We start from the raw sequence: 27,819 nt of genomic DNA on the forward strand, positions 1-27,819 counted from the left end.
GGGGCAGGGCAGCGCCGGTGTTGCGGGGGGGGTGACGGCGCAGCGCCGTGTGTTGCGGGGGGGGGCAGGGCAGCGCCGGTGTTGCGGGGGGGTGACGGCGCAGCGCCGTGTGTTGCGGGGGGGGGGGGCAGGGCAGCGCCGGTGTTGCGGGGGGGTGACGGCGCAGCGCCGTGTGTTGCGGGGGGGTCTGGCTGTGCGGAATCAGGCGGGGGCGGGAGCTGCCGCGGGCAGTTTGCAGCAATCCCCCCCCCTTTCGCCTTGCAGAGGAGCAGGTGTCTCCTGCGCGCCCGGTGCCCCCGCCGAAGCGCAGCCCCGGCCCCCCCGGCCCCCGGGAAGCGAAGCGCAGCGCCGCGCCAGGAGAGGTGCTCGCAGGTCGGAGGGGACCCGCCATGGGCTGCTCCGGCCCGGCCGCCTCCTGCCTCCTGCTGCTGCTGGGCTCGGCGCCCCTGCTGCGAGGTGAGGGGGCCGCAAGCGGGGGGGGGGGGGGCGCAGAGATTTGGGGTTGCGGGGGGGGAGGGACAGGCCGCTGGAAAATGCAACCGGCTCTTTGTGCGCAGGGCTGCGGGGGGCGCTGGTTTGGGGTGCAGAGCCATGGGAACGGGCGGCAGTGGGGGGCCGGGGCTGGGAGGGGAAGGCAAAGGGCGTAACGAAGGGGGTTAATGAATGGGTGACTGACTATAATTGGGGGTGCCAGACCCCCAACTAGGCACAGAGCCATCAGCCCCCCCCCCCCGCACACCCCAAGCAGCGCCCCCTATGTTCGCTGCAGGGCGCCAGGGGATGGGGATTGTGGGGTCAGGGTGCTGGGTGGGGGTGCTGGGGGCTGAGCAGGGGCCGCTGTGGCCTGGGGGAGAGTAGGGGCTGTTCTGCAGGAACCCAGGTGTCCAGACCTCAATTTTCCTTCCTAGTTCTCAAGCATTTTCCACTGGATCCAGGACTCTCCTTCCTGGGCACCTCGGGCCTGTCCCCTCTGGGGAGCGCAGCTCCCAGCCACCCCGGGGCAGGGCCTGGCTGGCTCCTGGGGGCGGGATGGGGCAGGGGCAGGGGCAGGGCCTGGCTGGCTTCTGGGGTCGGGATGGGACAGGGGCAGGGGCAGGGCCGGGCTGACTCCGGAGCGGGGATGGGGTGGGGGCAGGGGCAGGGCCTGGCTGACTCCGGAGCGGGGATGGGGCAGGGGCAGGGGCAGGGGCAGGGCCTGGCTGACTCCGGAGCGGGGATGGGGCAGGGGCAGGGGCAGGGCCTGGCTGACTCCGGAGTGGGGATGGGGCAGGGGCCATTCCCCTCTAGGGGGCGCCGGCTCCCATCGGGGGCAGAGGGCTGGGTCGTGTCAGGCGCTGGGTCTGGGCAGCGATCCCGTTTGAGAGCCGCATCCTCCAATGCGCCACATTCAGAGCAATTAGTGTCTGGCCAGCAGCTGCCCGGGCCTGTCACCCCCCTGTGCCCCACGGGCTGGGGCTGTCACAGCCGCGCTCGTCACAGCAGCCCAGCCGCGCATGTGGGAGACAGACACAGCAGTGCCACCCCGCAGCCCGGGCTAGCTCAGCCCTGCCTCCCACCCCCAGCTCCGCTGGTGCCCCTCACTCCTGACCTGCAGCCCCCGCCAGCCCAGCCCTGGGCTCCCCAGCTCTGCCGGTGCCCCTCACTCCTGACCTGCAGCCCCTGCCAGCCCAGCCCTGGGCTCCCCAGCTCTGCCGGTGCCCCACACTCCTGACCTGCAGCCCCTGCCAGCCCAGCCCTGGGCTCCCCAGCTCTGCTGGTGCCCCTCACTCCTGACCTGCAGCCCCTGCCAGCCGAGCCCTGGGCTCCCCAGCTCTGCCGGTGCCCCACACTCCTGACCTGCAGCCCCTGCCAGCCCAGCCCTGGGCTCCCCAGCTCCGCTGGTGCCCCTCACTCCTGACCTGCAGCCCCTGCCAGCCGAGCCCTGGGCTCCCCAGCTCTGCCGGTGCCCCTCACTCCGGACCTGCAGCCCTTGCCAGCCCAGCCCTGGGCTCCCCAGCTCTGCTGGTGCCCCTCACTCCCGACCCGCAGCCCCTGCCATCCCAGCCCTGGGCTCCCCAGCTCCGCTGGTGCCCCTCACTCCTGACCTGCAGCCCTTGCCAGCCCAGCCCTGGGCTCCCCAGCTCTGCTGGTGCCCCTCACTCCCGACCCGCAGTTCTCTGGGTCCCAAGGCTGAGCTAGCACGGGCTGCGGGTCGGGAGTCAGGGGCACCAGCAGAGCGGGGGGGGGGGGGCAGGGCTGGGGGGCACGGGCTGCGGGTCGGGAGTGAGGGGCATCGGGTCTCTGTCTTGTTTAACCCCTCGCTCCTCGCAGGGCTGCCGCTGAAGGATGTGTCGCCCGTGACCCTCTCCCCACAGCTGGAGGTCTCCTCGCTGGGGGGCCAGGCCAGTGGCTCAGCCCTGGGGGGCTCCGTGCCTCCCCCTGGGGTCCCTGAGGGTCTGTCTGAGCTGCTGCAGGGCGTCCTGCTGAAGAAGGAGTTTCTGGGGCAGGCCGAGTCTCTCCCTGGTGAGTCTCCCCCACCCGCTGTGTGAGGGGGGACTGGGAGGGGACACTCACTGGAGTAGGGGCTGTTCTATGGGGGGGTTGGAAGTAGGGAAGAGGAGGAGGGAGCTGGGGGAGAGGGTGTGAAATTGGGGTGGGGGAGGTCCTTGGGGAATGGGTGGGGGGCTGGGAGAAAGTGGGTGGGATCAATGGGGGAGGAGAAGGAGGTTGGGGGCAGAAATTGTGTGGGGAGGGGCACATACATGGGGCGGGGGGGCTGGGTGAGTATTGGGGGGAGACGGGCATGGGGGAGAGGAGTGGGGGCTCAGGAGCGATGGGGTGGCTTGGTGGGGGGTTGAGGGAGACAAGTGGAGATGGGGGCTAGTTGCGTGGGGACTGGGCTGCTCTCACCGCCTGCCCCCGTCGTCCCCCAGGCAGCCCCTCGGCCCCGCGACCCCCGGCCTCGCTGTTGCCTCCCCAGCACCTGGACACCGGGGTCCTCGGCACAGACACGGCCTCTCCACTCACCACGGCGGTGCTGCCCCCCCAGCCCACTGCCCCGGGGGGCCCGGGCTTCCTCACCACCCCCCCGAGCTCCACCGCCACCCCCCTTCGCCTGCTGCCCCCTCCTGCAGGGGGCGACGAGGGGGGCCATGTTGCCATGACAACCTACATCCCCGAGGGCGATGAGGAAACCACGACAACGCTCATCACTACGACGACCATCACCACGGTGCACACGCCCGGTGAGGGGGCCCTGGTCCTCAAGGGGCTTCAGGGACTGGCTGGGGGGGGCAGGGGATGGAGCAGGGGCCTTTCCCCTCTTGGGGGTGCCAGCCCCAGCCCCAGGGCAGGGATTGGCTGGCTCGGGGGGGCGGGGGGAAGAATTCCAGGTATGTCTGACTCAGTTCCCCCTTCCCATAGTCCTTTGCAATAACAACATCTCGGAGGTGGAGGGCTACGTGGAGTCCCCAGATTCTGCGGGGGCTGCGTTCTACGGGGGGCTGGACTGTAGCTACAGCATCCGGGTCTACATGGGCTACGGGGTCGAGGTGCAGGTAAGGGGGCAGGGAGCTGGGCCAGGGCTGTGGGAGGGGGACAGTTGGGGGGCAGGAGGGGCCAGTCTGGGGGGCTGAGGATGTTGGGGCAGGAGGCAGTTGGGGGATGCTGGGGGTGAGGGGGGGCCTGGGTGCTGACCCTGCTCCCCCCCAGGTGCAGACGCTGAACCTGTCCAAGGACGACTCCCTCACCGTGGAGGGGCTGGGGGGTGAGACGCCGGCCATCCTGGCCAACCAGTCCCTGATGGTGGAGGGTCAGGTGATCCGCAGCCCAACCAATCAGGTGCTGATCCACTTCCGGAGTGACCACGCCACCACCCCCAGCGTCTTCAAGTTCCACTACCAGGGTAAGGGCTGCCCCTTTAAGGGGGGGAGGGGACCGGTTCCACCACCCCTTTAAGGGGGGGGGGGTAGGTGCTTTCCTGCCACTTTAAGAGGTGGCCATTGGACTGTTTGCCCCTTGAACAAGGGGGAGTCTACGTTGGCTGCTGCCCCTTTAAGAGGCGAATGGTTGAAAGGCCCCCTTGTCTTAAAGGGGATGACTCCTCCCAGCAAACAGGCAGACAGGGGCGAGTCCCCCATCCCTTTAAGAGAGGGAGGGAAGGAGGAACCAATGTATGTTCTCTTAAAGGGGAGGAGGGAATCAAGGTGTCTCTTTCAGAGCAAACAGTGAGATGACTCCCACTGTCCCTTTAATGGGGGCCAAATGCAACAAATGTCCCTCTTCCCCTCCAACGGCACCGCCCCTATGAGAAGCCAAGCAGCATGGGAGTCCCGGCACTGTCCAGCTGCCCTTCAATAGGCAGCTCCAGACTACCAAAAAAAATTATTTTTGTCCCCCAGACAGTTATTTTATTTCAGTTTTTGTCCTCCAGACGGAAATGGTTTTCCTCTCCCTCCCCAGCCTTTCTGCTGAGCTGCGGCTTCCCCAGCCGGCCGGAGAACGGGGACGTGAGCGTCACCGACCTGCACCCGGGCGGCGCCGCCACCTTTAAGTGCGAGCTGGGCTTCCGCCTGTGGGGGGAGGAGACCCTGATCTGCCTCAACGTCAGCCGCCCCCGCTGGAGCGGCGCCAGCCCCACCTGCGCGGGTCAGCCCCGCCGGGGGGGGACGGGGCGCAGGAAGGGGGCTGGGGGGAAGGCCCCGTGGAGGGTGAAACTGGGGGTGCAGGGGGCTCCGCCGGGGGGGGACGGGGCGCAGGAAGGGGGCTGGGGGGAAGGCCCCGTGGAGGGTGAAACTGGGGGTGCAGGGAGCCCCGCCGGGGGGGGACAGGGGTGCAGGAAGGGGGCTGGGGGGAATGCCCCGTGGAGGGTGAAACTGGGGGTACAGGGGGCCCCGGCGGGGGGGGGGACGGGGCGCAGGAAGGGGGCTGGGGGGAAGGCCCTGTGGAGGGTGAAACTGGGGGTGCAGGGGGCTCCGCCGGGGGGGGACGGGGCGCAGGAAGGGGGCTGGGGGGAAGGCCCCTTGGAGGGTGAAACTGGGGGTGCAGGGGGCTCCGCGGGGGGGGACGGGGCGCAGGAAGGGGGCTGGGGGGAAGGCCCCGTGGAGGGTGAAACTGGGGGTGCAGGGGGCCCCGCCGGGGGGGGGACAGGGGCACAGGAAGGGGGCTGGGGGGAAGGCCCTGTGGAGGGTGAAACTGGGGGTGCAGGGGGCCCCGTGGGGGGGCAGCTCCATCCCTCACCCCTGCCCCTCTCTCCAGCGGCCTGTGGGGGGGCCGTGCAGAACGCCTCCCACGGGCGCATCGTGGCCCCCGAGGGGCTGGGCGGGCACGGCGCCAACCTGACCTGCCACTGGCTCCTGGAGGCGCCGGACGGGCAGCGGCTCCACCTGCACTTTGAGCGCCTGGCGCTGGACGAGGACAACGACCGGTGAGGGGGCTGGAATTGGGGGGGCCAGAGACCCTGGCGAGGGATCGAGACACCGGGGGGGGTACAGGGGAGAGGAGGGAGGGGCGGGAGTGTGGAAGGAGTTGAGGGGCCTGGGGGAGGGGGCAGTGGCTGTGGGGGGAGTTGGGGGGCATGGGAGGCAGAAAACGGGTGTGGAGGAAGGCGGGTGGGGCGCAGGGCAAGCGGGGGGCCAGGCGAGGGTGGGGCAGAGGCCCCTCCCCCTGACCCCCCCAGCCCCCCAGGCTGGTGATCCGCAGCGGCAGCAGCCGACTCTCCCCGCTGATCTACGACTCGGACATGGACGACGTGCCGGAGCGCGGCCTCCTGAGCGACGCCCAGAGCCTCTTCCTGGAGCTCGTGTCCGAGAGCCCCGGGGCCCCCCTCGTCCTGGGGCTGCGCTACGAGGGTGAGAGCCCTGCCCCCCGCGGGGCCCCCCCGCCCACCCCGCCCCCCCCCGGAGCTCCCCACGGGGCCCCCCTCGTCCTGGGGCTGCGCTACGAGGGTGAGAGCCCTGCCCCCCGCCCCCCACGGGGCCCCCGCCACCCCCCGGAGCTCCCCACGGGGCCCCCCTCATCCTGGGGCTGCGCTACGAGGGTGAGAGCCCTGCCCCCCGCGGGGCCCCCCCCGCCCCCCCCGCCCCCCCCCGGAGCTCCCCACGGGGCCCCCTTCGTCCTGGGGCTGCGCTACGAGGGTGAGAGCCCTGCCCCCCGCCGGGTCCCCCCTTTCTCCCCGCCACCCCCCGGAGCTCCCCACCGGGCCCGCTTCCCCCCCGCCACCCCCCGGAGCTCCCCACGGGGCCCCCCTCGTCCTGGGGCTGCGCTACGAGGGTGAGAGCCCTGCCCCCCGCGGGGCCCCCCCGCCCCCCCCGCCCCCCCCGGAGCTCCCCACGGGGCCCCCCTCGTCCTGGGGCTGCGCTACGAGGGTGAGAGCCCTGCCCCCCGCGGGGCCCCCCCGCCCCCCCCCCGGAGCTCCCCACGGGGCCCCCCTCGTCCTGGGGCTGCGCTACGAGGGTGAGAGCCCTGCCCCCCGCCCCCCACGGGGCCCCCGCCACCCCCCGGAGCTCCCCACGGGGCCCCCCTCATCCTGGGGCTGCGCTACGAGGGTGAGAGCCCTGCCCCCAGCCCCCCACGGGGCCACCCTGCCCCCCCGCCACCCCCCGGAGCTCCCCACGGGGCCCCCTTCCCCCTGCCCCCCGCCACCCCCCGGAGCTCCCCACCGGGCCCCCTGCCCCCCGCTCCCCACGGGGCCCCCTGAGCCACCCCCCCAGCTCCCCACGGGGCCCCCCTGCCCCCCGCACCAGCCCCAACTCCCTGCGGGGCCCCCCTGCCCCCCGGAGCTCCCCACGGGGCCCTCTGCCCCCCGCCACCCCCCCAGCTCCCCACGGGGCCCCCCGCACCACCCCCCCAGCTCCCCACGGGGCCCATCCCGCTCCCTGCCCCCCGCCACCCCCCGGAGCTCCCCACGGGGCCCATCCCGCTCCCTGCCCCCCGCGCCACCCCCCGGAGCTCCCCACGGGGCCCCCCTGCCCCCCGCGCCACCCCCCCAGCTCCCCACGGGGCCCATCCCGCTCCCCGCCCCCCGCGCCACCCCCCGGAGCTCCCCACGGGGCCCCCCTGCCCCCCGCGCCACCCCCCCAGCTCCCCACGGGGCCCATCCCGCTCCCCGCCCCCCGCGCCACCCCCCGGAGCTCCCCATGGGGCCCTCCTGCCCCCCGCGCCACCCCCCAGCTCCCCACAGGGCCCATCGCGCTCCCTGCCCCCCGCGCCACCCCCCGGAGCTCCCCACGGGGCCCACCCCTGCCCCTCGCGCCACCCCCCTAGCTCCCCACGGGGCCCATCCCGCTCCCTGCCCACCGCGCCCCCCCCCGGAGCTCCCCACGGGGCCCCCCTGCCCCCCGCGCCACCCCCCCAGCTCCCCATGGGGCCCATCCTGCTCCCTGCCCCCCGCACCACCCGGAGCTCCCCACGGGGCCCACCCCTGCCCCCCGCACCACCCCCCGGAGCTCCCCACGGGGCCCATCCCGCTCCCTGCCCCCTGCGCCACCCCTCCAGTTCCCCACGAGGCCCACCCCTGCCCCCTGGAGGCCAGGTGGGGCTCCGCAGCCCCCTGCTCTCTCTGACTGGCTCCCTGCGCTGGCAGCCTTCGACGAGGATCGGTGCTACGAGCCGTTCCTGGCGCATGGGAACTTCAGCACGTCGGACCCGCTGTACCGCGTGGGGGCGCAGGTGGAATTCGCCTGCAGCGCCGGGTACATGCTGGAGCAGGGCCCAGCCGCCATCGAGTGCGTCGACCCCTCCGACCCGCATTGGAACGAGAGCGAGCCCACCTGCAAAGGTAACGCTCCCTGCTGGGCGTGCTCCTCACTCCCGACCCGCAGCCCCCGCCCCCGGCGTGCTCCTCACTCCCGACCCGCAGCCCCCGCCCCCGGCGTGCTCCTCACTCCCGACCCGCAGCCCCCGCCCCCGGCGTGCTCCTCACTCCCGACCCGCAGCCCCCGCCCCCGGCGTGCTCCTCGCTCCCGACCCGCAGCCCCCGCCCCCCTGCGGCTCTCCTCGCTCCCGACCCGCAGCCCCCGCCCCCGGCGTGCTCCTCGCTCCCGACCCGCAGCCCCCGCCCCCCTGCGGCTCTCCTCGCTCCCGACCCGCAGCCCCCGCCCCCGGCGTGCTCCTCACTCCCGACCCGCAGCCCCGCCCCCGGCGTGCTCCTCGCTCCCGACCCGCAGCCCCGCCCCCGGCGTGCTCCTCGCTCCCCGACCCGCAGCCCCGCCCCCGGCGTGCTCCTCGCTCCCGACCCGCAGCCCCCGCCCCCGGCGTGCTCCTCGCTCCCGACCCGCAGCCCCCGCCCCCGGCGTGCTCCTCGCTCCCGACCCGCAGCCCCCGCCCCCGGCGTGCTCCTCGCTCCCGACCCGCAGCCCCCGCCCCCGGCGTGCTCCTCGCTCCCGACCCGCAGCCCCCGCCCCCGGCGTGCTCCTCGCTCCCGACCCGCAGCCCCGCCCCCCTGCGGCTCTCCTCGCTCCCGACCCGCAGCCCCGCCCCCGGCGTGCTCCTCGCTCCCGACCCGCAGCCCCCGCCCCCGGCGTGCTCCTCGCTCCCGACCCGCAGCCCCCGCCCCCGGCGTGCTCCTCGCTCCCGACCCGCAGCCCCCGCCCCCGGCGTGCTCCTCGCTCCCGACCCGCAGCCCCCGCCCCCCGCGGCTCTCCTCGCTCCCGACCCGCAGCCCCCGCCCCCCGCGGCTCTCCTCGCTCCCGACCCGCAGCCCCCGCCCCCGGCGTGCTCCTCGCTCCCGACCCGCAGCCCCCGCCCCCGGCGTGCTCCTCGCTCCCGACCCGCAGCCCCCGCCCCCGGCGTGCTCCTCGCTCCCGACCCGCAGCCCCCGCCCCCGGCGTGCTCCTCGCTCCCGACCCGCAGCCCCCGCCCCCCGCGGCTCTCCTCGCTCCCGACCCGCAGCCCCCGCCCCCGGCGTGCTCCTCGCTCCCGACCCGCAGCCCCCGCCCCCGGCGTGCTCCTCGCTCCCGACCCGCAGCCCCCGCCCCCGGCGTGCTCCTCGCTCCCGACCCGCAGCCCCCGCCCCCGGCGTGCTCCTCGCTCCCGACCCGCAGCCCCCGCCCCCGGCGTGCTCCTCGCTCCCGACCCGCAGCCCCCGCCCCCCGCGGCTCTCCTCGCTCCTAACCTTCAGCCCCGTTAACACTGGTGCTCTCCGCAGCGCTGTGTGGGGGGGAGCTGTCAGACCCTGCCGGCGTGGTACTCTCCCCCGACTGGCCCCAGAGCTATGGCAAAGGCCAGGACTGTGTCTGGAATATCCGGGTGCAGGAGGAGAAGCGGGTCCTGCTGGACGTTGAAATGTAGGTACCGACCCCACCCCGAGGACCCTGTTCCTTCCCCTCTCTCTCAGACCACCCAGCCCCCCCATCTTTCCTCTGTCATGATCCACTTATCCCCATCATCCCATTTTCTCACCAGTTGTGCTGTCAGGTATGCCACGGCTGACACCAATATCCCCCATTGCTCCCCTGGCCCCCCGACTCCATAATCTCCCATTGCTCCCCTGGCCCCCAGTCTCACTCTCTGGCCCCCTGACACCCCGCACCCCCGCACAGCTTAAACATCCGGAAGAGTGACGTGCTGACGGTGCTGGATGGCGAGGACCTGACGGGCCGGGTGCTGGGGCAGTACATGGGCGCCCACCCCCGCTTCCGCCTCTACACCTCAGCCAGCGCTGCCACCCTGCAGTTCCAGTCGGACCCCAGCGACCCCCTCTTTGGCCTCAGCCAGGGCTTCCTCATCCGCTTCTCTGGTAGGGCCCGTGTGGGGCGGGGGGTGGTCGGCAAGGTAGGCAGAGGGAGGGTCAGGTGGGAGGGGGAGGGGGTACTGAGGCAGTAGGGGGAGGGATCACAGGGAGACACAAGGGGTCAGATGGAGGGGGGATGCAGGGAACAGGGAGCAGGGGAAAGGAGTGCTGGGGGCGCTCTGAGGCAGCAGGAGATGAGGGGTGGAGGGCTGAAGGGGGGCCCAGACTAGAGGAGGGTATGGGCCAGGGGGTGGCAGGAAGGGAATCCTGCCCCCTCTCACCTCTCCACCCCCAGAGGTGCCCCGGAACGACACATGCCCGGAGCTGCCAGAAGTGGAGTTTGGCTGGCGCACAGCCTCGCACGCGGCTGCCATCCGGGGCACGGTGCTCACCTATCAGTGCGAACCGGGCTATGACATCGTGGGCTCCGACATCCTCACCTGCCAGTGGGACCTGGCCTGGAGCAACAGCCCCCCCACCTGCCAGAAGAGTGAGTGACCCCTGTCCCTCCAGGACCCTTAGCCCCATGGGCTGCCTTTCGATCCCACTTCTGACACCAACAGTGCAGCCAAGCATCCCACCCCCATGGGCCTGAGTTTGGATCCCACCCCTGCTACCAATGGCACGGCCAGGTATCCCTCTGTCCCTCCCATTCCTGTCTTCTCACTTGCCGCCATCCCCCCCCCATCCCCCATTATCCCTTGTCTACTTAACAAGGTAGCCTGGTATCCCCACTGCTACTGCGGTATAATCAGGGATCCCATAGTACCACCAACGGTGGCCAGGTGTACCAAGTCCCTCGGCCATCCCACTTCTGCCACGAGGAGCACAGCTGGGTATCTCACCACTGTCACCAGTCCCTGGCTACCTCAAGCTGGGGCTCAGTGCCAAGGTGCCTGCCTTTTGCACCAAAAGGGGGAGTCCACTCCCATTGCTGAGACCCATCCTAGGGCTCACCCTGTCTGGGGAGAGCCCATGCTGGGAGAGCAGGAGGGACGGACCTGCCTCTCTCTGAGGCTCAGAGCCAAGCTTTCCAGTTGGAATCTCATCACATCGCCAAGAGAGTGTCCCCTCCCTACAACAAGACCCCCCGGCCAGGGCTGGTGGAGTGAGGTATCCCACTTCTCCCACCACTATTGAACAAATCCCCAGCTAGGCTGGAGGCCAGGTTGTGAGTTCAAATCCCATCTCAGACACAGGAAAAGGGGAGCGTCCTTCCCTCCTGCAGGGAACCTGTCATAAAAATAAAGCGAAGGATAACCAGCTTTCTGTATACTGCACTATAAAGTCCCTCCTGGCCAGAGGTACAAAATCCTCTTACCTATAAAGGATTAAGAAGCTCAAGTACCTGGCTGGCACCTGACCCCAAAAAACAATAAGGGGACAAGATACTTTCAAATCGGGGGTAGGGGGCTGGGGGCTCTGTCTGTTCTGGGTGCTTGCTGGAGATGGACCAAGAATGCAAGCAACCCACTCCAGCAGAATTAGTAAGTACTAGCAAGGGAAGGTGTTAGCTGACTTTTATGTTGGCTTGTGATTTTCTCTGTGCTGAGAGGGAGACGTATTCCTGGTTTTCTTTTTGTAACTTCAAAGTTTAGCCGAGAGGGAAACCCTCTGTGTTTTAAATCTGACTGACCCATGAAATTAGCTTCTTTCTAACTGTACAGAGGTGCTGCTTTTACTGTTTTTCTTTCTAATAAAGTTCTGTTTTTTGGGGTTTTTAAAAAATCTGATTGTTTTTATTTAGTGTCCTAAAAAACCCCATGGTTGGTCTGTGCTCATCTTGTTTATTCTCGAGCCTTCCCAGGAACGGGGTGAAGGGCTTGGGGGGACATTGGGGGAGTAGGAGCTCCAAGTGTTCCTTCCCCTGAGTTTAGCTGGAATCACTTGGTGGTGGCAGCAATACCGTCCAAGGACAGGGAAGGGAATTTGTGCCTTGGGGAAGTTTTGAACCTAAGGTGGTAGAAATAAGCTTCAGGGTCTTTCATGCAGGTCCCCACATCTGTACCCCAGAGTTCAGAGTGGGGAGGTGTCAATTAATTACTAGCTTATATCTGGTACGCTGCCACCAGCCAGAATTTAGTGTCTGGCACACTTTCTGTTCCCCCAAAACCTTCCCTGGGGAATACAGATCCAAACCCCTTGGATCTTAAAACAAGGAGAAATTAACCATCCCCCTCCTTCCCCCCCCAGACTTTCCCCTCCCTGGGTTGCCTTGAGAGGCTTCACACCGATCCAAACTCCTTGGATCTTAAAACAAAGAGGAATTAACCATCCCCCCTCCTTTCCCCCCACCAATCCCTGGTGAGTTCAGACCCAATCCCTTGGATCTTAAAACAAGGAAAAATCAATCAGGTTCTGTCATAAACAGATAGTTAAGGGTTAATGTCTCTTTTACCTGTAAAGGGTTAACAAACAGGGAACCTGAAACGCCTGACCAGAGGACCAATCAGGAGACAAGATACTTTCAAATCTCGGTGGAGGGAAGCCTTTGTTTGTGGTTTTTGGGTTTTGCTTTGTTCTCTCTGGGTCCTGAAAGGGACCAGACGTGCAACCAGGTTTCTTGCCAATCTCCCTGCTACAGTCTCTTATATATTCAGAATAGTGAATATTACGTAGGAAAGGCGGTTATAGTCTTTTGATTGTTTTCTGTATTTGCAAATGTGATTTTGCTGGATGGATTTTAATTGGTATTTGTGCTGCGGGGAGACTTCTTTCTAGTGTTTATAAGCTGAAAAACCCTGTAATATTCCATCTTGATTTTACAGAGATTTCTTACTTTTTTCTTTCTTTTATTAAAAGCTTTTCTTTTTAAAAAACCTGATTAATTTTTTTTTCTTGTTAAGGCTCAAAGGAACTGAGTCTGTACTCACCAGGGAATTGGTGAGAGAAGGGAAGGAGGAGTAGGGGAGGAAAGGTGAATTTTTCCCTCTGTGTTTTAGATTCATGGAGCTTGAATCTGTCTCTCTCTCCAGGAGCCCAGGGAGGGAAAGCCTGGGAGCGGGAGAGAAGGGAGAGAAAAAACCTGATTTCTCTGTGTGGTGATTCAAGGAGTTGAATCACGGTGATCTCCTAGTGTACCCAGGGCGGGAAAGAGCTGGGAGGAAGAAAGGAGGGGGAAGGGAAATGGTTTATTCCCCTTTGTGGTGAGACTCAAGGAATTTGGGTCTTGGGGTCCCCAGGGAAGGTTTTTGGGGGGACCAGAGTGCCCCAAAACACTATATTTTTGGGTGGTGGCAGCCTATCAGATCTAAGCTGGTAATTAAGCTTAGAGGAGTTCATGCTGGTACCCCATCTTTTGGACTCTAAGTTCAGATTGGGGAATTATACCATGACATGGTGGCAGCGTTCGGATAAGAATCCGAAAGCCAGTAGGATTATTATTTTTCTTTTTTCTCTGCTAGCTGCTTATAAGCAGAGAGGAGGGGGTTTTGAAACTACAGCCAGAACCATTTTTTTTCTTTTCTCCTTTCTGGTTATGCAGAGAGACTGCCTGAAGGCAAAGACATTAGTTTAACAAGGGTCTTTTGTTAAACAAAGCAGGCTTAAGCTGTGAACAGCAGAGACCAGCAAAACATATTTGCAAATCAAAGAGTTTCTTTTTTTTTTACTCTATCGGGAAAGGCTAGTTAGAAAACGTTAAAAAAGATTCTGTTGCTAAGCAACCCTAAGAAGGCAGCAGAGGAACAGCAGTTCAGGCAGTGAGCAGGAGAGGGCGCACCAGCAGAAGAGAGCAGGTACAATGAGCACCAGTGCAGCAACAAGCAAACTAAAAGTAGCGAAACTCAAAGCAATAAACAAACACAACGAACATAAGAGACAAATGGAACTAATTCAGGCAGAAATGGCCAGGGAAGAGGCTGCCCACAGGAGAGACATGGAGAAGAAACAAAAAGAGATGGCACTCCAAAAGGAGGCCCACCAGCGGGCCATGGAATTAGCAAAAACTAAACAGAATGACCCAGCCGATCCTACCAACCCTTCGCCAGCGATTGTTCCACATCCCAAGAAATTCCCCACCTACAAGGCAGGTGATGATACTGAGGCCTTAGAAAATTTTGAAAGGACCTGCCTTGGGTACAGCATCTCTACAGACCAGTACATGATAGAGCTGAGGCCACAGCTCAGTGGACCCTTAGCAGAGGTGGCGGCTGAGATGCCTAAGGAACACATGAACGATTATAATCTTTTTCAAACCAAGGCCAGAATCAGAATGGGGCTAACCCTGAGCATGCCCATCGGCGCGGTTCAGAGCCCTAAGGTGGAAACCAGATGTGTCATTTACCCAACACGCCTACCACATTGGAAAGAATTATAATGCCTGGATATCAGGAGCAAGTGCTAACTCTCTGGACGACATGCACCTCCTGATACAAATGGAGCAGTTCTTAGAGGGTGTTCCTGAGGAAACAGAAAGGTACCTCCTAGATAGGAAGCCGAAAATGGTAACCGAGGCGGGGGAGATTGGAGCCAGATGGGTGGAAGTGGCAGAAAAGAAAAAAACTACTATCAAGGGGAGCGAATATCAGAAGGGGCAAACCGAAAATAAACCCTATCCCCGAGACAGAGACCAACACCTACAAAATCTCCACCAAGCATTCTCAAAACTACAATACCCGCAGGAGGAAATAAAGAAACAGATCAACAGAGCCAGACGTGTACCCAGAAGCCTCCTACTGCAAGACAAACCCAAGAAACCAGTAGGACTCCACTGGCCATCACATACAGTCCCCAGCTAAAACCCCTCCAACGCATCATCAGGGATCTACAACCCATCCTGGACAATGACCCCACACTTTCACAGGCCTTGGGTGGCAGGCCAGTCCTCGCCCACAGACAACCTGCCAACCTGAAACATATTCTCACCAGTAACTGCACACCACACCATAATAACTCTAGCTCAGGAACCAATCCATGCAACAAACCTCGATGCCAACTCTGCCCACATATCTACAGCAGCGACACCATCACAGGACCTAACCAGATCAGCCACACCATCACCGGTTCATTCACGTCCACGTCCACCAATGTAATATATGCCATCATATGCCAGCAATGCCCCTCTGCTATGTACATCGGCCAAACTGGACAGTCTCTACGGAAAAGGATAAACGGACACAAATCAGATATTAGGAATGGCAATATACAAAAACCTGTAGGAGAGCACTTCAACCTCCCTGGCCACACTATAGCAGACCTTAAGGTGGCCATCCTGCAGCAAAAAAACTTCAGGACCAGACTTCAAAGAGAAACTGCTGAGCTCCAGTTCATCTGCAAATTTAATACCATCAGCTCAGGATTGAACAAAGACTGTGAATGGCTTGCCAATTACAGAGCCAGTTTCTCCTCCCTTGGTTTTCACACCTCAGCTGCTAGAACAGGGCCTCATCCTCCCTGATTGAACTGACCTCGTTATCTCTAGCTTGCCTGCATATATATACCTGCCCCTGGACATTTCCACTACATGCATCTGACGAAGTGGGTATTCACCCACGAAAGCTCATGCTCCAAAACGTCTGTTAGTCTATAAGGTGCCACAGGACTCTTTGCTGCTTTTACAGATCCAGACTAACACGGCTTCCCCTCTGATACCTATCCCCGAGGGCAACCCAAGACCCCACCTACAACCTAAGGAAAGCCCCAGACACCCTATTGTCCCACCTCACCAGTCTCCAACAACCCACCTCGACCCAGTGACCAGTCAGCTGGGCGATGTTTTAAATGCAATGAACTGGGACATATAAAGGCCAACTGCCCCAAGAACCCCAACCGAGTGCAGTTCATTACACCACCATCACACCAAAGATCCCCAGGCCCAGATGCCTCTCAGATACCCCCAGAGCGAAGGGAAACTTTGAGAGTGGGCGGAAAGAAGGTTACTGCGTGGAGAGACACGGGGGCACAAGTGTCAGCTATCCACCAATCCTTAGTGGACCCCAAATTCATCAGCCCAGAGGCCCAAGTGACAGTTTACCCCTTCATGTCACAAGCTGTAGACTTGCCTACAGCTAGACTGCCTGTCCAGTACAAGGGCTGGTCAGGAATGTGGACTTTTGCAGTCTGACAATTATCCCATCCCCATGCTGCTGCGGGAAGACTTGGCCAACCAGGTGAAGCTGGCCAAGAGAGTGGGAATGGTTACACGTAGCCAAACCAGGCAAGCTTCCAGACCCATTCCTGTTCCTGAGCCGTTCACAAGGGCCCCATCTGTGTTACCAGAGACCCAGACAGAGGTAGTGGACCCGGATCCCCTGCCAATGACTGAAACAGCCACAGTGACTCCAGTCCCAGACCCGGACCCGGAAAAGCAGCCAGCACCAGAACCGTTGCCAGCACTGACTCCAGCGCTTGCAAACCCATCTTCAACCCCAATGCCAGAGGGCACCAGCGGGCCTGAACTGGCAGAAGCCGCAGACAACCACACCCAAGAGGCTCAGCCAGAGCCTGAAATAACCCCTGGTGCACCAGCGGAGAGCGGTTCACCAGCCACGAAAACAACCCCATCACCTACATCGCTTCCAGAGGGACCAAGCCCAAGTCCACAGTCTAAGGAGGAACTGGTGTCTCCAGCCTCAAGGGAACAGTCCCAGCCTGAGCAGGAAGCAGATGACAGCCTGCAGAAAGCTTGGGCGGCGGCACGGAGCGCTCCACCGCCACTCACCTCTTCTAACCGATCCCGGTTTGTTATAGACCAAGGGCTTTTATATAAGGAGACTCTTTCTGGTGGACACCAGGAAGACTGGCACCCGCAAAAACAGTTGTTGGTTCCAACTAAGTACCGGGGGAAGCTCTTCAGCTTAGCCCATGATCATCCCAGTGGCCATGCTGGGGTGAACAGAACCAAGGACCGGTTGGGGAAGTCCTTCCACTGGGAGGGGATGGGCAAGGACGTTGCCAAGTATGTCCGGTCTTGTGAGGTATGCCAACGAGTGGGAAAACCCCAAGACCAGGTCAAGGCCCCTCTCCAGCCACTCCCCATAACTGAGATCCCATTTCAGCGAGTAGCTGTGGATATTCTGGGTCCTTTCCCAAAAAGACCCCCAGAGGAAAGCAGCACATACTGACTTTCGTGGACTTTGCTACCTGGTGGCCGGAAGCAGGAGGAATTAACCATCCCCCTCCTTTCCCCCCACCAATCCCTGGTGAGTTCAGACCCAATCCCTTGGATCTTAAAACAAGGAAAAATCAATCAGGTTCTTAAAAAGAAAGCTTTTAATTAAAGAAAGAAAAGTAAAAATCATCTCTGTAAAATCAGTATGGAAAATGCTTTACAGGGTACTCAGATTCATATAGACCAGAGGGACCCACCCACCCAGCCTTAGATTCAAAGTTAAAGCAAACAGAGGTAAAAATCCTTCCAGCAAAAGAAACCTTTACAAGTTGAGAAAACAAACATAAGACTAATCCGCCTTGCCTGGCTGTTACTTACAATTTTGAAACATGAGAGACTGGTTCAGAAAGATTTGGAGAGCCTGGATTGATGTCTGGTCCCTCTTAGTCCCAAGAGCGAACAACCCGCAAACAAAGAGCACAAACAAAGACTTCCCTCCACCGAAATTTGAAAGTATCTTGTCCCCCTATTGGTCCCCTGGTCAGGTGTCAGCCAGGTTTTCTGAGCTGCTTAACCCTTTACAGGTGAAAGAGACATTAACCCTTAACCATCTGTTTATGACAGGAAGGAACTCTGACAGGACCTTACCACAAAGTTCCAGGTCGGGTGTTCTACATCTCACACCCGTGATGGTGGTGTGGTACCTGCCACCACCCCGGGGGGGAGGGGGTCACGGCTCCCACCACCCAGGCCAATGACAGACTCTTGGGATCGCACTGCTAACACCAGTTTAGTGCTTCAGTCCAAAGTCACAGTTGAGTCGCTGTCCAACTTGGGGGAGCCCTAGTATGTGTCTGGGTGTCTCATACTTTGTTGCTCCCTCCCCCTGTTGTTCTCTCCCCACAGTCGTGAACTGCGCTGACCCGGGGGAGATCGCCAATGGGAAGCGAAGTGTCTCGGACCGACGCTTCTCCATCGGCTCCCACGTCCAGTACTTCTGCCATGAGGGCTACGTGGTGGAGGGGAGCAGCACCCTGACCTGCTATAACCGCGACACCGGAACCCCCAAATGGAGCGACCGTGTCCCCAAGTGTGTCTGTGAGTGCAGGGAGCTGCGGGTCGGGAGTGAGTGGCACCGGCAGGGCTGCAGGTCGGGAGTGAGGGACACCGGCTGGGCGGGGGAGGTGTGGGTCAGGAGTAAGGGGCATTGGCTGGGAGAGGGGGCTGCTGGTCGGGAGTAAGGGGCATTGGCTGGGCGGAGGGGCTGCAGGTTGGGAGTGAGGGGCACCAGCTGGACGGGGAGGCTGCTGGTCGGGAGTAAGGGGCATTGGCTGGGTGGAGGGGCTGCGGGTTGGGAGTGAGGGGCCCTGGCTGGGCGGGGGGGCTGCGGGTCGGGAGTAAGGGGCATTGGCTGGGCGGAGGGGCTGCGGGTTGGGAGTGAGGGGCCCTGGCTGGGCGGGGGGGCTGCGGGTCAAGAGTAAGGGGCATTGGCTGGGCGGGGGGGCTGCGGGTCGGGAGTGAGGGCACTGGCAGGGCTGCGGGTCGGAAGTGAGGGGCACCGGCTGGGCGGGGAGCTGCAGGTCGGGAGTGAGGGGCACTGGCAGGGCTGCGCGTCGGGAGTGAGGGGCACTGGCAGGGCTGCAGGTCGGGAGTGAGGGGCACCAGCGGGGCTGCAGGTCGGGAGTGAGGGGCAGCGTCGAGGGCTCTGCTCTCTCGCAGTGAAGTACGAGCCGTGTCTGAACCCCGGCGTGCCCGAGAATGGCTACCAGACGCTCTACAAGCATCACTACCAGGCAGGCGAGTCGCTGCGTTTCTTCTGCTACGAGGGCTTCGAGCTCATCGGGGAGGTGACCATCACCTGCGTCCCGGGGCACCCGTCCCAGTGGACCAGCCAGCCGCCCCTCTGCAAAGGTACCGCCCCCTAGCCCTGCTGGTGCCCCTCACTCCCGACCCGCAGCCCCCCAGCCTTTCCGGGGCCCCTCGCTCCCGACCCGCAGCCCCCCCAGCCCTGCCGGTGCCCCTCGCTCCCGACCCGCAGCCCCCCCAGCCCTGCCGGTGCCCCTCGCTCCTGATCCGCAGCCCCCCGAGCTCTGCGGTGCCCCTCACTCCCGACCCGCAGCCCCCCCAGCTCTGCTGGTGCCCCTCACTCCTGACCCGCAGCCCCCCGCAGCCCCCCCAGCTCTGCCGGTGCCCCTCACTCCCGATCTGCAGCCCCCCCAGCCCTGCTGGTGCCGCTCACTCCTGATCCGCAGCCCCCTCAGCTCTGTGGTGCCCCTCACTCCTGACCCACAGCCCCCTCACAGCCCTGCTGGTGCCCCTCACTCCCGAGCCGCAGCCCCCTCACAGCCCTGCTGGTGCCCCTCACTCCTGATCCGGCCCCCCCCAGCCCTGCCGGTGCCGCTCATTCCCGATCCGCAGCCCCCTCAGCTCTGCGGTGCCCCTCACTCCCGACCCGCAGCCCCCTCACAGCCCTGCTGGTGCCCCTCACTCCTGACCTGCAGCCCCCCCCCGCTCTGCCGGTGCCCCTCACTCCCGACTCGCAGCCCCCCCCGCTCTGCCAGTGCCCCTCACTCCCGACCCGCAGCCCCCCCCGCTCTACCAGTGCTCCTCACTCCTGATCCACAGCCCCCCCAGCCCTGCTGGTGCCCCTCACTCCCGACCCGCAGCCCCCCCCACTCTGCCGGTGCCCCTTGCTCCCAACCCGCAGCCCCCCCCAGCCCTGCTGGTGCCCCTCACTCCCGACCCGCAGCCCCCCCCCGCTCTGCCAGTGCCCCTCACTCCTGACCCGCAGCCCCTTGGTTGTCTCTGCTAAGTCTTTCTCTGCTCTGTTCTCAGTGGCGTATGAGGAGTTACTGGACGACCGGAAGCTAGAAGGTCATTTAAATTACAGGCACAAGGGGCTCACTAGGTGGAGCCGTGGGGCAGGGGTGCTCAGTGCCGGGGGCAGGGAGTGGGAGGGTTCAGCAGGGGGCACTGTGGGGCAGGGGGCACTGTGGGGCAGAGGGCACCGTGGGGCAGAGGGCTCAGCAGAGGGCACCGTGGGGCAGAGGGCACCGTGGGGCAGAGGGCTCAGCAGGGGGCACTGTGGGGCAGGGGGCACTGTGGGGCAGAGGGCTCAGCAGGGGGCACTGTGGGGCAGAGGGCACGGTGGGGCAGAGGGCTCAGCAGGGGGCACGGTGGGGCAGAGGGCACCGTGGGGTGGAGGGCTCAGCAGGGGCACTGTGGGGCAGAGGGCTCAGCAGGGGGCACCGTGGGGCAGAGGGCACCGTGGGGCAGAGGGCTCAGCAGGGGGCACTGTGGGGCAGGGGGCACTGTGGGGCAGAGGGCTCAGCAGGGGTCACTGTGGGGCAGAGGGCACGGTGGGGCAGGGAACTCAGCAGGGGGCACTGTGGGGCAAAGGGCACCGTGGGGCAGAGGGCTCAGCAGGGGGCACCGTGGGGCAGAGGGCTCAGCAGGGGGCACCGTGGGGCAGAGGGCACCGTGGGCAGAGGGCTCAGCAGGGGGCACTGTGGGGCAGGGGGCACCGTGGGGCAGAGGGCTCAGCAGGGGGCACTGTGGGGCAGAGGGCACCGTGGGGTGGAGGGCTCAGCAGGGGCACTGTGGGGCAGGGGGCACTGTGGGGCAGGGGGCACCGTGGGGCAGAGGGCTCAGCAGGTGTCACTGTGGGGCAGAGGGCACTGTGGGGCAGAGGGCTCAGCAGGGGCACTGTGGGGCAGAGGGCTCAGCAGGGGGCACTGTGGGGCAGAGGGCACGGTGGGGCAGAGGGCTCAGCAGGGGGCGCTGTGGGGCAGAGGGCTCAGCAGGGGGCACTGTGGGGCAGGGGGCACTGTGGGGCAGAGGGCTCAGCAGGGCGCACTGTGGGGCAGGGGGCACCGTGGGGCAGAGGGCTCAGCAGGTGTCACTGTGGGGCAGAGGGCACCGTGGGGTGGAGGGCTCAGCAGGGGCACTGTGGGGCAGGGGGCACTGTGGGGCAGGGGGCACTGTGGGGCAGAGGGCACGGTGGGGCAGAGGGCTCAGCAGGGGGCATGGTGGGGCAGAGGGCACTGTGGGGCAGAGGGCTCAGCAGGGGCACTGTGGGGCAGAGGGCTCAGCAGGGGGCACTGTGGGGCAGAGGGCACGGTGGGGCAGAGGGCTCAGCAGGGGGCGCTGTGGGGCAGAGGGCTCAGCAGGGGGCACTGTGGGGCAGGGGGCACCGTGGGGCAGAGGGCTCAGCAGGTGTCACTGTGGGGCAGAGGGCACTGTGGGGCAGAGGGCTCAGCAGGGGGCACGGTGGGGCAGAGGGCACCGTGGGGTGGAGGGCTCAGCAGGGGGCACTGTGGGGCAGAGGGCACCGTGGGGTGGAGGGCTCAGAAGGGGCACTGTGGGGCAGGGGGCACTGTGGGGCAGAGGGCACGGTGGGGCAGAGGGCTCAGCAGGGGGCACGGTGGGGCAGAGGGCACCGTGGGGTGGAGGGCTCAGCAGGGGGCACTGTGGGGCAGAGGGCACTGTGGGGCAGAGGGCTCAGCAGGGGCACTGTGGGGCAGAGGGCTCAGCAGGGGGCACCGTGGGGCAGAGGGCACCGTGGGGCAGAGGGCTCAGCAGGGGGCACTGTGGGGCAGGGGGCACTGTGGGGCAGGGGGCACTGTGGGGCAGAGAGCTCAGCAGGGGTCACTGTGGGGCAGAGGGCACGGTGGGGCAGGGAACTCAGCAGGGGGCACTGTGGGGCAAAGGGCACCGTGGGGCAGAGGGCTCAGCAGGGGGCACCGTGGGGCAGAGGGCTCAGCAGGGGGCACCGTGGGGCAGAGGGCACCGTGGGGCAGAGGGCTCAGCAGGGGGCACTGTGGGGCAGAGGGCACTGTGGGGCAGAGGGCTCAGCAGGGGCACTGTGGGGCAGAGGGCTCAGCAGGGGGCACTGTGGGGCAGAGGGCACGGTGGGGCAGAGGGCTCAGCAGAGGGCACGGTGGGGCAGAGGGCTCAGCAGGGGGCGCTGTGGGGCAGAGGGCTCAGCAGGGGGCACTGTGGGGCAGGGGGCACCGTGGGGCAGAGGGCTCAGCAGGTGTCACTGTGGGGCAGAGGGCACTGTGGGGCAGAGGGCTCAGCACGGGGCACTGTGGGGCAGAGGGCTCAGCAGGGGGCGCTGTGGGGTAGGGGGCACCGTGGGGCAGAGGGCTCAGCAGGGGGCACTGTGGGGTAGGGGGCACGGTGGGGCAGAGGGCTCAGCACGGGGCACTGTGGGGCAGAGGGCTCAGCAGGGGGCGCTGTGGGGCAGAGGGCTCAGCAGGGGGCGCTGTGGGGCAGAGGGCACCGTGGGGCAGAGGGCACCGTGGGGCAGAGGGCTCAGCAGGGGGCACTGTGGGGCAGGGGGCACTGTGGGGCAGAGGGCTCAGCAGGGGGCACTGTGGGGTAGGGGGCACGGTGGGGCAGAGGGCTCAGCAGGGGGCGCTGTGGGGCGGGGGGGCTCTCCCCTGGCTGTCAGTGCTGGTCCGAGTGCAGCACTAGGGGGTGCTGCAGGGAACGGGACAGGGATGCTGTCATGTCATTGGTTTTGTCCTCTCTGATTGGCCGCCTGTCTCTGCACAGTCACCCAGACGACAGACCCCTCCCACCAGATAGAGGGGGGTAACATCGCCCTGGCGATCTTCCTGCCAATCATCTTGGTCATTCTCCTGATTGGTGGAATTTACATCTATTACACCAAGTAAGCCACAGCCAATGAGGATGGAAGGTGTGGCAGCTGGGAGGCGGGGCTTGGAGCTCTTAAAGGGGCAGGATGGCCAATGTGTCTGTGCACTTAGTCACTGGAAGGCAGGGCCCATGAGTCTTAAAGGGACATGGTGGTCATTGAGGGCGGGACTTTGGAGTCTTAAAGGGGAGGGTTGGAATGAAAGTGGAATGATATTCATTGGGGGTGGAGCTTGAGACTCTTAAAGGGGCAGCAGCCCCATCGCTTCTGGGGTGCGTCTGGGTCCCCCGTGTCGTTCTCACCCCCCACGTTTCTGTCCCAGGTTCCAGGGCAAGTCCCTGTTTGGCTTCTCGTTCTCCAGCTCCCACAGCTACAGGCCCATCACCGTGGAGTCCGACTTCAGCAACCCGCTCTACGAGGCTGGGGTGAGTCGCCCCCGGGGCGCCGGGCTGCACGAAACCGAGCACCCCCTGCCCACACCCCACCCCGAGACCACGCCCCCTCCCCATCGCTCGCTCTCCCCCACTCTCACTGGGCTGGGGCAGGGGGTTGGGGTGCGGGAGAGGCTGTTGGCTCTGGGGTGGGGCTGGAGGGGGCTTTGGGATGAGACAGAGATTGGGCTGTGTGGGGGGAGCTGTTGGCCGGGGGGATGGGCTGGGAACGGATGGGGGGGCTGTGTGGGGGGAGCTGTTGGCCGGGGGGATGGGCTGGGAACGGATGGGGGGGCTGTGTGGGGGGGAGCTGTTGGCCGGGGGGATGGGCTGGGAACGGATGGGGGGGCTGTGTGGGGGGAGCTGTTGGCCGGGGGGATGGGCTGGGAACGGATGGGGGGGCTGCGTGGGGGGGAGCTGTTGGCCGGGGGGATGGGAACGGATGGGGGGGCTGTGTGGGGGGAGCTGTTGGCTGGGGGGATGGGCTGGGAACGAATAGGGGGGCTGCGTGGGGGGGAGCTGTTGGCCAGGGGGATGGGAACAGATGGGGGGGCTCTGATTCCTCAAATGACGCTGTTTTCCCCATCTCTGCCCCCCCCCCCCCAGGACACAAGGGAGTACGAAGTGTCCATCTGACGGGGCCGTGTTCCTGGTCCGGAGTGAGGGGGCGTCTTGCGGAAGGGAAGAGACGACGGGGGGGTGTGAAGGGGGGGCTGCACGTGGAGGAGGGGCCATGTCCTATCTCTCTGCTCATGCCATCCTAGAATGCCTTGCTCCCCCCCACCTCCCCTCCCACTTTGTACATATCCAGGTCTGTGTGCCAACGCTCACACTTTTCTGCTTCGGTAATTAGTTAATTTATAACCCCGCCCCCGGTTTATTTTATTTATTTATTTATTTATTTACTCGACCATGGCTGGCGGGGTAGGGGGGGGAGCTGTCCTGCTATCCCTCCCCCCAACCCCCTCTCTTGGGTGGTGGGAGCTGCCGACCCTACAAAAACAACTGGATGTTGTCGGAAACCCTACACTAACAAACAATCCCAACCCAGTGCACGCAGCCCCACGGCTCTCAGGAGACCCTACAACAACAACCTGGGTTTCGCAGGAGACCCTACAATAACGTAGGCCCACCCTGCAGTAACCATGCACAAAGCCCTGTGGCTTGCGGGGCCCTGTAGTAACTAAGGGGTGCAGCCGCCTTGGGGCTTGCAGGAGACCCTACAATAATATATTAGGACGCAGAGCTCTGGAGCATGTAGCGTATCGTCTGAGACCATCCAATAAGAAACCAGGCCTCTTTCCCCCCCCCCCCCCGCCCCGCCCCCACCTTGTGACGCTGTCCTTCCCTGGAAGGAAAAAGCCAGAAGATATTTATTCCCTTAAACAATAAATACCTTCCCGTGTTTTACACCGCATCCCTTTAAGGGCATTCAAGGTAGGAGGCTATAGCTCTTTAAGGGTAAAAACAATTCCCCATCGCTCCTTTTCGGCATAAAATGCAGGCGATAGTTATTCCTGAACATGTCCCTTTGAGGGTAAAAGAGGAGCATTTATTTTCACAATGCTCCTTTAAGGCTAAACGTAATTCTTAATCGTTACCTTTAAGAGTAAAAGACTGGCCCATAGATACCCCTGAACCCACCCCTTTAAGGAGTCAAAAAAGAGACAGGAGGACACTGAGTTAAACATCATCCCTTTAAGGCTGAAACATATTTACAACTGACCCTTTCCCCTTTAAGGATTAAAACACAGGAGGATATTTAGTTGAATAGCATTCCTTTAAGGATAAATGCAGGGGGGATATTTACTTCTATAGTCACCCCTTTCAGCATAAAAAACAGGAGGACACTTATCTTTAAAGGGATGTTATTTAAAGTGTCCTCCTATCTGTTATTCTTAAAGGAATGGGTACAGTCATTTATATCCTCCTGTGTTTTGTCCTTAAAGGGACATTGTCAAAATGAAATGATGGGAGACAGTTCCCATATTCCTCTGCTACGTCCCTTTAAATACCTTTCACCCCACGGGGGCGGGGGGGAGGAATCGTCTTTTCCCCGACACACCTGGGTCCCTGGTGGCTGACCCTGGAGGAGGAGCTGCTGGGGGGGTTAGGCCTCTCCCCCTCCCATGCCCCCCTTTCCACCCCCTCTCCTCATTGTCCTGTTTTTCCATTCACCTTTCTTTTGGAGCAATAAATAAACTGCACCATTTGTAAAAGCCGTGGGGTCTGCATCTCCTGGTGCCTGGGGGGGCTGACGGAGGAAACAGCTGGTCCCCTGCCCTGGGGCCGCATCGGAGCCGGCGCCCCCAGGTCAGGCAAAGCCCCATGTCCTATCCCCTGCTGCCTGGAGCCAACCAGACACCCCCCGACCCCCGACGGAGATCAGGGTCCTGTCCTGCCGGCCCCAGGAGGGAGGGTTGGGCAGAGGCACGTGGCTGTGTCCTGGGGCCCGTTCCCCAGCCCTGGGGCCACAGCAGTGGGGATGGTACCGATCAGCCCTGGGCTGGGACTGGGGCAGGAGGGTTGAGACTCCCCATATAAGGGGATAAGGATGTTGGGACAATCTGAGGCGAGGGCTGCAAGGGGCCCAGAGCTGACCATGGAAGGGTGGACGTAAATCAAGGGTTGCCGGGGAGCCCGTTGGACGGGAGCGTCTGGTGGGGTGGAGCTGTGGTGCCACACTCGACCATGAGGAGACGCTGTAGTGGTGAGTTGACTCATCACAGGGCACAAAGGGGGTGAGGAGGGGGCATAGTCCGCAGAGACCAATTTGGGGCCCTATGTGAAGGGACTGAACTGGGGTAATTCTTTAGGGCAGGCTGGTTGCTTACAATGTGTAGAGGGTGTGGGCCTGTGGAACTCCCTGCCACATGATGCTGCACAGGATCAGCTCTTAGCAGTAGTGGGGGGCTGATCATGTTGGCGCAGGCCCAGGCTTTTTGGTGCTAATTTGCATGTGCTTGGGAGGCAAAGGTGGAAGCCTGCTGAGATTTGTTTGGTTAGCATTAATATTTTGCAGCATACCATGATATTACCAAATCAAGTTGTTCTGCAAAGTTCAAAAAGGCCCTAGTTACACCCAACTGAGGCTGCACCTGTAGAAACATTACAAAGCCGCATAGCGGGCCAGTTCTGACTCTTAACCTGATTATTAGGTGTGGTGAGTTCATGCGGATTCCTGTGCTTTCAAATCTCTCTCGTTGGCGTCCGGCGGAGCTTGATTATGGCGTCCATCAAAGGGATCGTTACTGTGGACGTCTTCATTGATTACTCAGAAAGCGTCTTCTCAGAAAGGCACACAACCCTCAAGGGCTGGGCGAAGCACGACAGTCGGTCCTCGGCGTTACAGATACCTCGGGGATGGCGGATGTTCAGAACCCTAAACAAAACGTTCTGGTTCTTTCTGAAGTTTACAACTGAACATTGACTAACGCAGCTTTGAAACTTCCTGTGCAGAAGGAAAATGTGGCTTTCCCTTGATTTTTTTTTTACTAGTTTACGCTTAACACAGCGCTGTTCTGTGCAGTGTTTGGTTTTGGTCTCAGCTGTGGCTTGATTGTGTACTGCTGGTTCCAAACAGGGGTGTGGTTGACTGGTCAGTTTGTAACTCGGGGGTTTGTAACTCAGAGGTTCTACTGCATCATGGGATCTTTCAAATAGGAAGCCCCAAGACTAGGTGGAACGAGTGGTTATGTGGCTGGATTATCTGAATCTGGATTATCTATTTGGGACAGAGGTCATTTGAAAAATATATTTATCTTCTGACCCCCTGTATTAACTATTCTGAGCATCGGGCTGTAGAATCAGCACCACGGGGTTAGGAGGGTTGTCTAGTCTCACCCCCAGAACTCAAGACCAAATGTGAATCATTTATAACCCAGTGGAGACCAGCTTTAAGCCCGTAACTGAAGGCACTGAGGGCTGGCTGCGATCCCTGCAGTACGGGGTGTGTGATATGCGTGACACTGCCATGCTGCTTAACCGCACGCAAGCAAAATCAAATGAATAATTAATAATTGCTAATACTTCATTGCAACAGGTAATAAAAAGGTAAAACAATGATTTCTGCTGCATCTGGCCGTTAGGTGTGAACTACTCCGACCAACCTGTCAGGGAGCGTTGCCCAAGGGACATCGCCTGAACTTCTTAGCCAGCAGCGGTGAAATGGTGGTGTCCTCAGAGTGTTTCATCACACGTCCAGCCCCCCTGCCTCACCCCGCCCCCCAGCTTCATACATTACTCTGCAAAGGTGCCACCTTAACTGACAATTACAAGGCGACAAGCGGGCCCTGTGGTGCAGTAGAAGCTGCCCTGGCTATGTATACATGTCATATTTATATGTTGTCCACACCACAGCGATGTTAGTGTGCATTAAGCACTAATATTATAGTCATTAGAGAGCCTACTTTGGCCTATGGTTTTTAAATAACACTGCTCGTTTATGCTCAGTTTCCCATAACCCCTTGCAGTCACTGAAGCTTTTGCCTTAAGTCAATAGGGGTGCTGTGACGACCAGGACAGAGGAGTGTTTTAGGTTAGGCACAGGCCTGGAAGGCAGGTGCTGAAAATGAAGGGAGCCGAGGAACACGCCCCGGGACCAGAGCGAGTGGTTAAAGCCACTCTCAGGTGAGGTATGCAGTACCTGGCAGGTGTAAAGCGGTAGGTATAAAAAGCTGGCTGTAGGGGAGTAACTTGGAGGCTTGCTTTCTGCATAAGGTGAACATAACACTGCATGAGACGGCTTTCTAGGGACCCGCATCTTCTGGACTCTTTCCTGTAGGAAATTAGCACAGTAAACCCGACTGATGCTGGTTAGTTGGTCTCTTGACTATATTTCATAACAAGCCAAAGTGTGGCCAAGGAATGGACAATACGTATCAACAAAAACCAAATGTCTCTTTTACATACCACTGGAGACGCCAGACTCAAGACCAAGCCAAATCGCCACAATGATTAATCCCAG

The 27,819-nt window shown here is 62.7% G+C and overlaps 1 protein-coding gene across 4 annotated transcripts; it reads left to right on the plus strand.

The window, feature by feature from the left end:
- The first annotated feature begins 177 nt into the window (after window positions 1-177).
- On the plus strand, window positions 178-26,930 carry SEZ6L2 (seizure related 6 homolog like 2). Of its 4 annotated transcripts, XR_007774283.1 has the most exons (19): window positions 180-456; window positions 2,311-2,502; window positions 2,913-3,224; window positions 3,403-3,536; window positions 3,691-3,883; window positions 4,441-4,626; window positions 5,236-5,404; window positions 5,665-5,828; window positions 7,562-7,756; window positions 9,125-9,263; window positions 9,519-9,715; window positions 10,005-10,199; window positions 17,667-17,858; window positions 18,480-18,671; window positions 19,596-19,634; window positions 22,320-22,437; window positions 22,745-22,847; window positions 23,460-23,664; window positions 26,012-26,930. XR_007774283.1 is itself a non-coding variant. In XM_050952344.1 (18 exons), exons 1-18 carry the CDS (start codon window positions 390-392, stop codon window positions 23,487-23,489), a joined length of 2,859 nt encoding a protein of 952 aa, XP_050808301.1. In that variant the 5' UTR covers window positions 180-389; the 3' UTR covers window positions 23,490-23,940. The 4 variants fall into 4 exon arrangements, 2 of the variants coding, with proteins under 2 accessions (XP_050808301.1, XP_050808300.1); XM_050952344.1 differs by lacking the exon at window positions 26,012-26,930 and having other exon boundaries at window positions 19,596-19,676; window positions 23,460-23,940; XM_050952343.1 differs by lacking the exon at window positions 26,012-26,930 and having other exon boundaries at window positions 23,460-23,940.
- The last annotated feature ends 889 nt before the right edge of the window (window positions 26,931-27,819 follow it).

Source organism: Gopherus flavomarginatus, chromosome 5 (genome assembly GCF_025201925.1).
Source record: "Gopherus flavomarginatus isolate rGopFla2 chromosome 5, rGopFla2.mat.asm, whole genome shotgun sequence".
NCBI classification, from domain to species: Eukaryota; Metazoa; Chordata; order Testudines; family Testudinidae; genus Gopherus; species Gopherus flavomarginatus.

Coding starts and splice junctions, on each gene's coding strand:
- SEZ6L2 (XM_050952344.1), top strand. CDS start 390: ATGGGCTGCTCCGGCCCGGCCGCCTCCTGCCTCCTGCTGCTGCTGGGC. Junction 10,200..17,666: donor CCCCCCCACCTGCCAGAAGA/GTGAGTGACCCC, acceptor CTCTCCCCACAG/TCGTGAACTGCGCTGACCCG. Junction 19,677..22,319: donor GGGGCTCACTAGGTGGAGCC/GTGGGGCAGGGG, acceptor GTCTCTGCACAG/TCACCCAGACGACAGACCCC.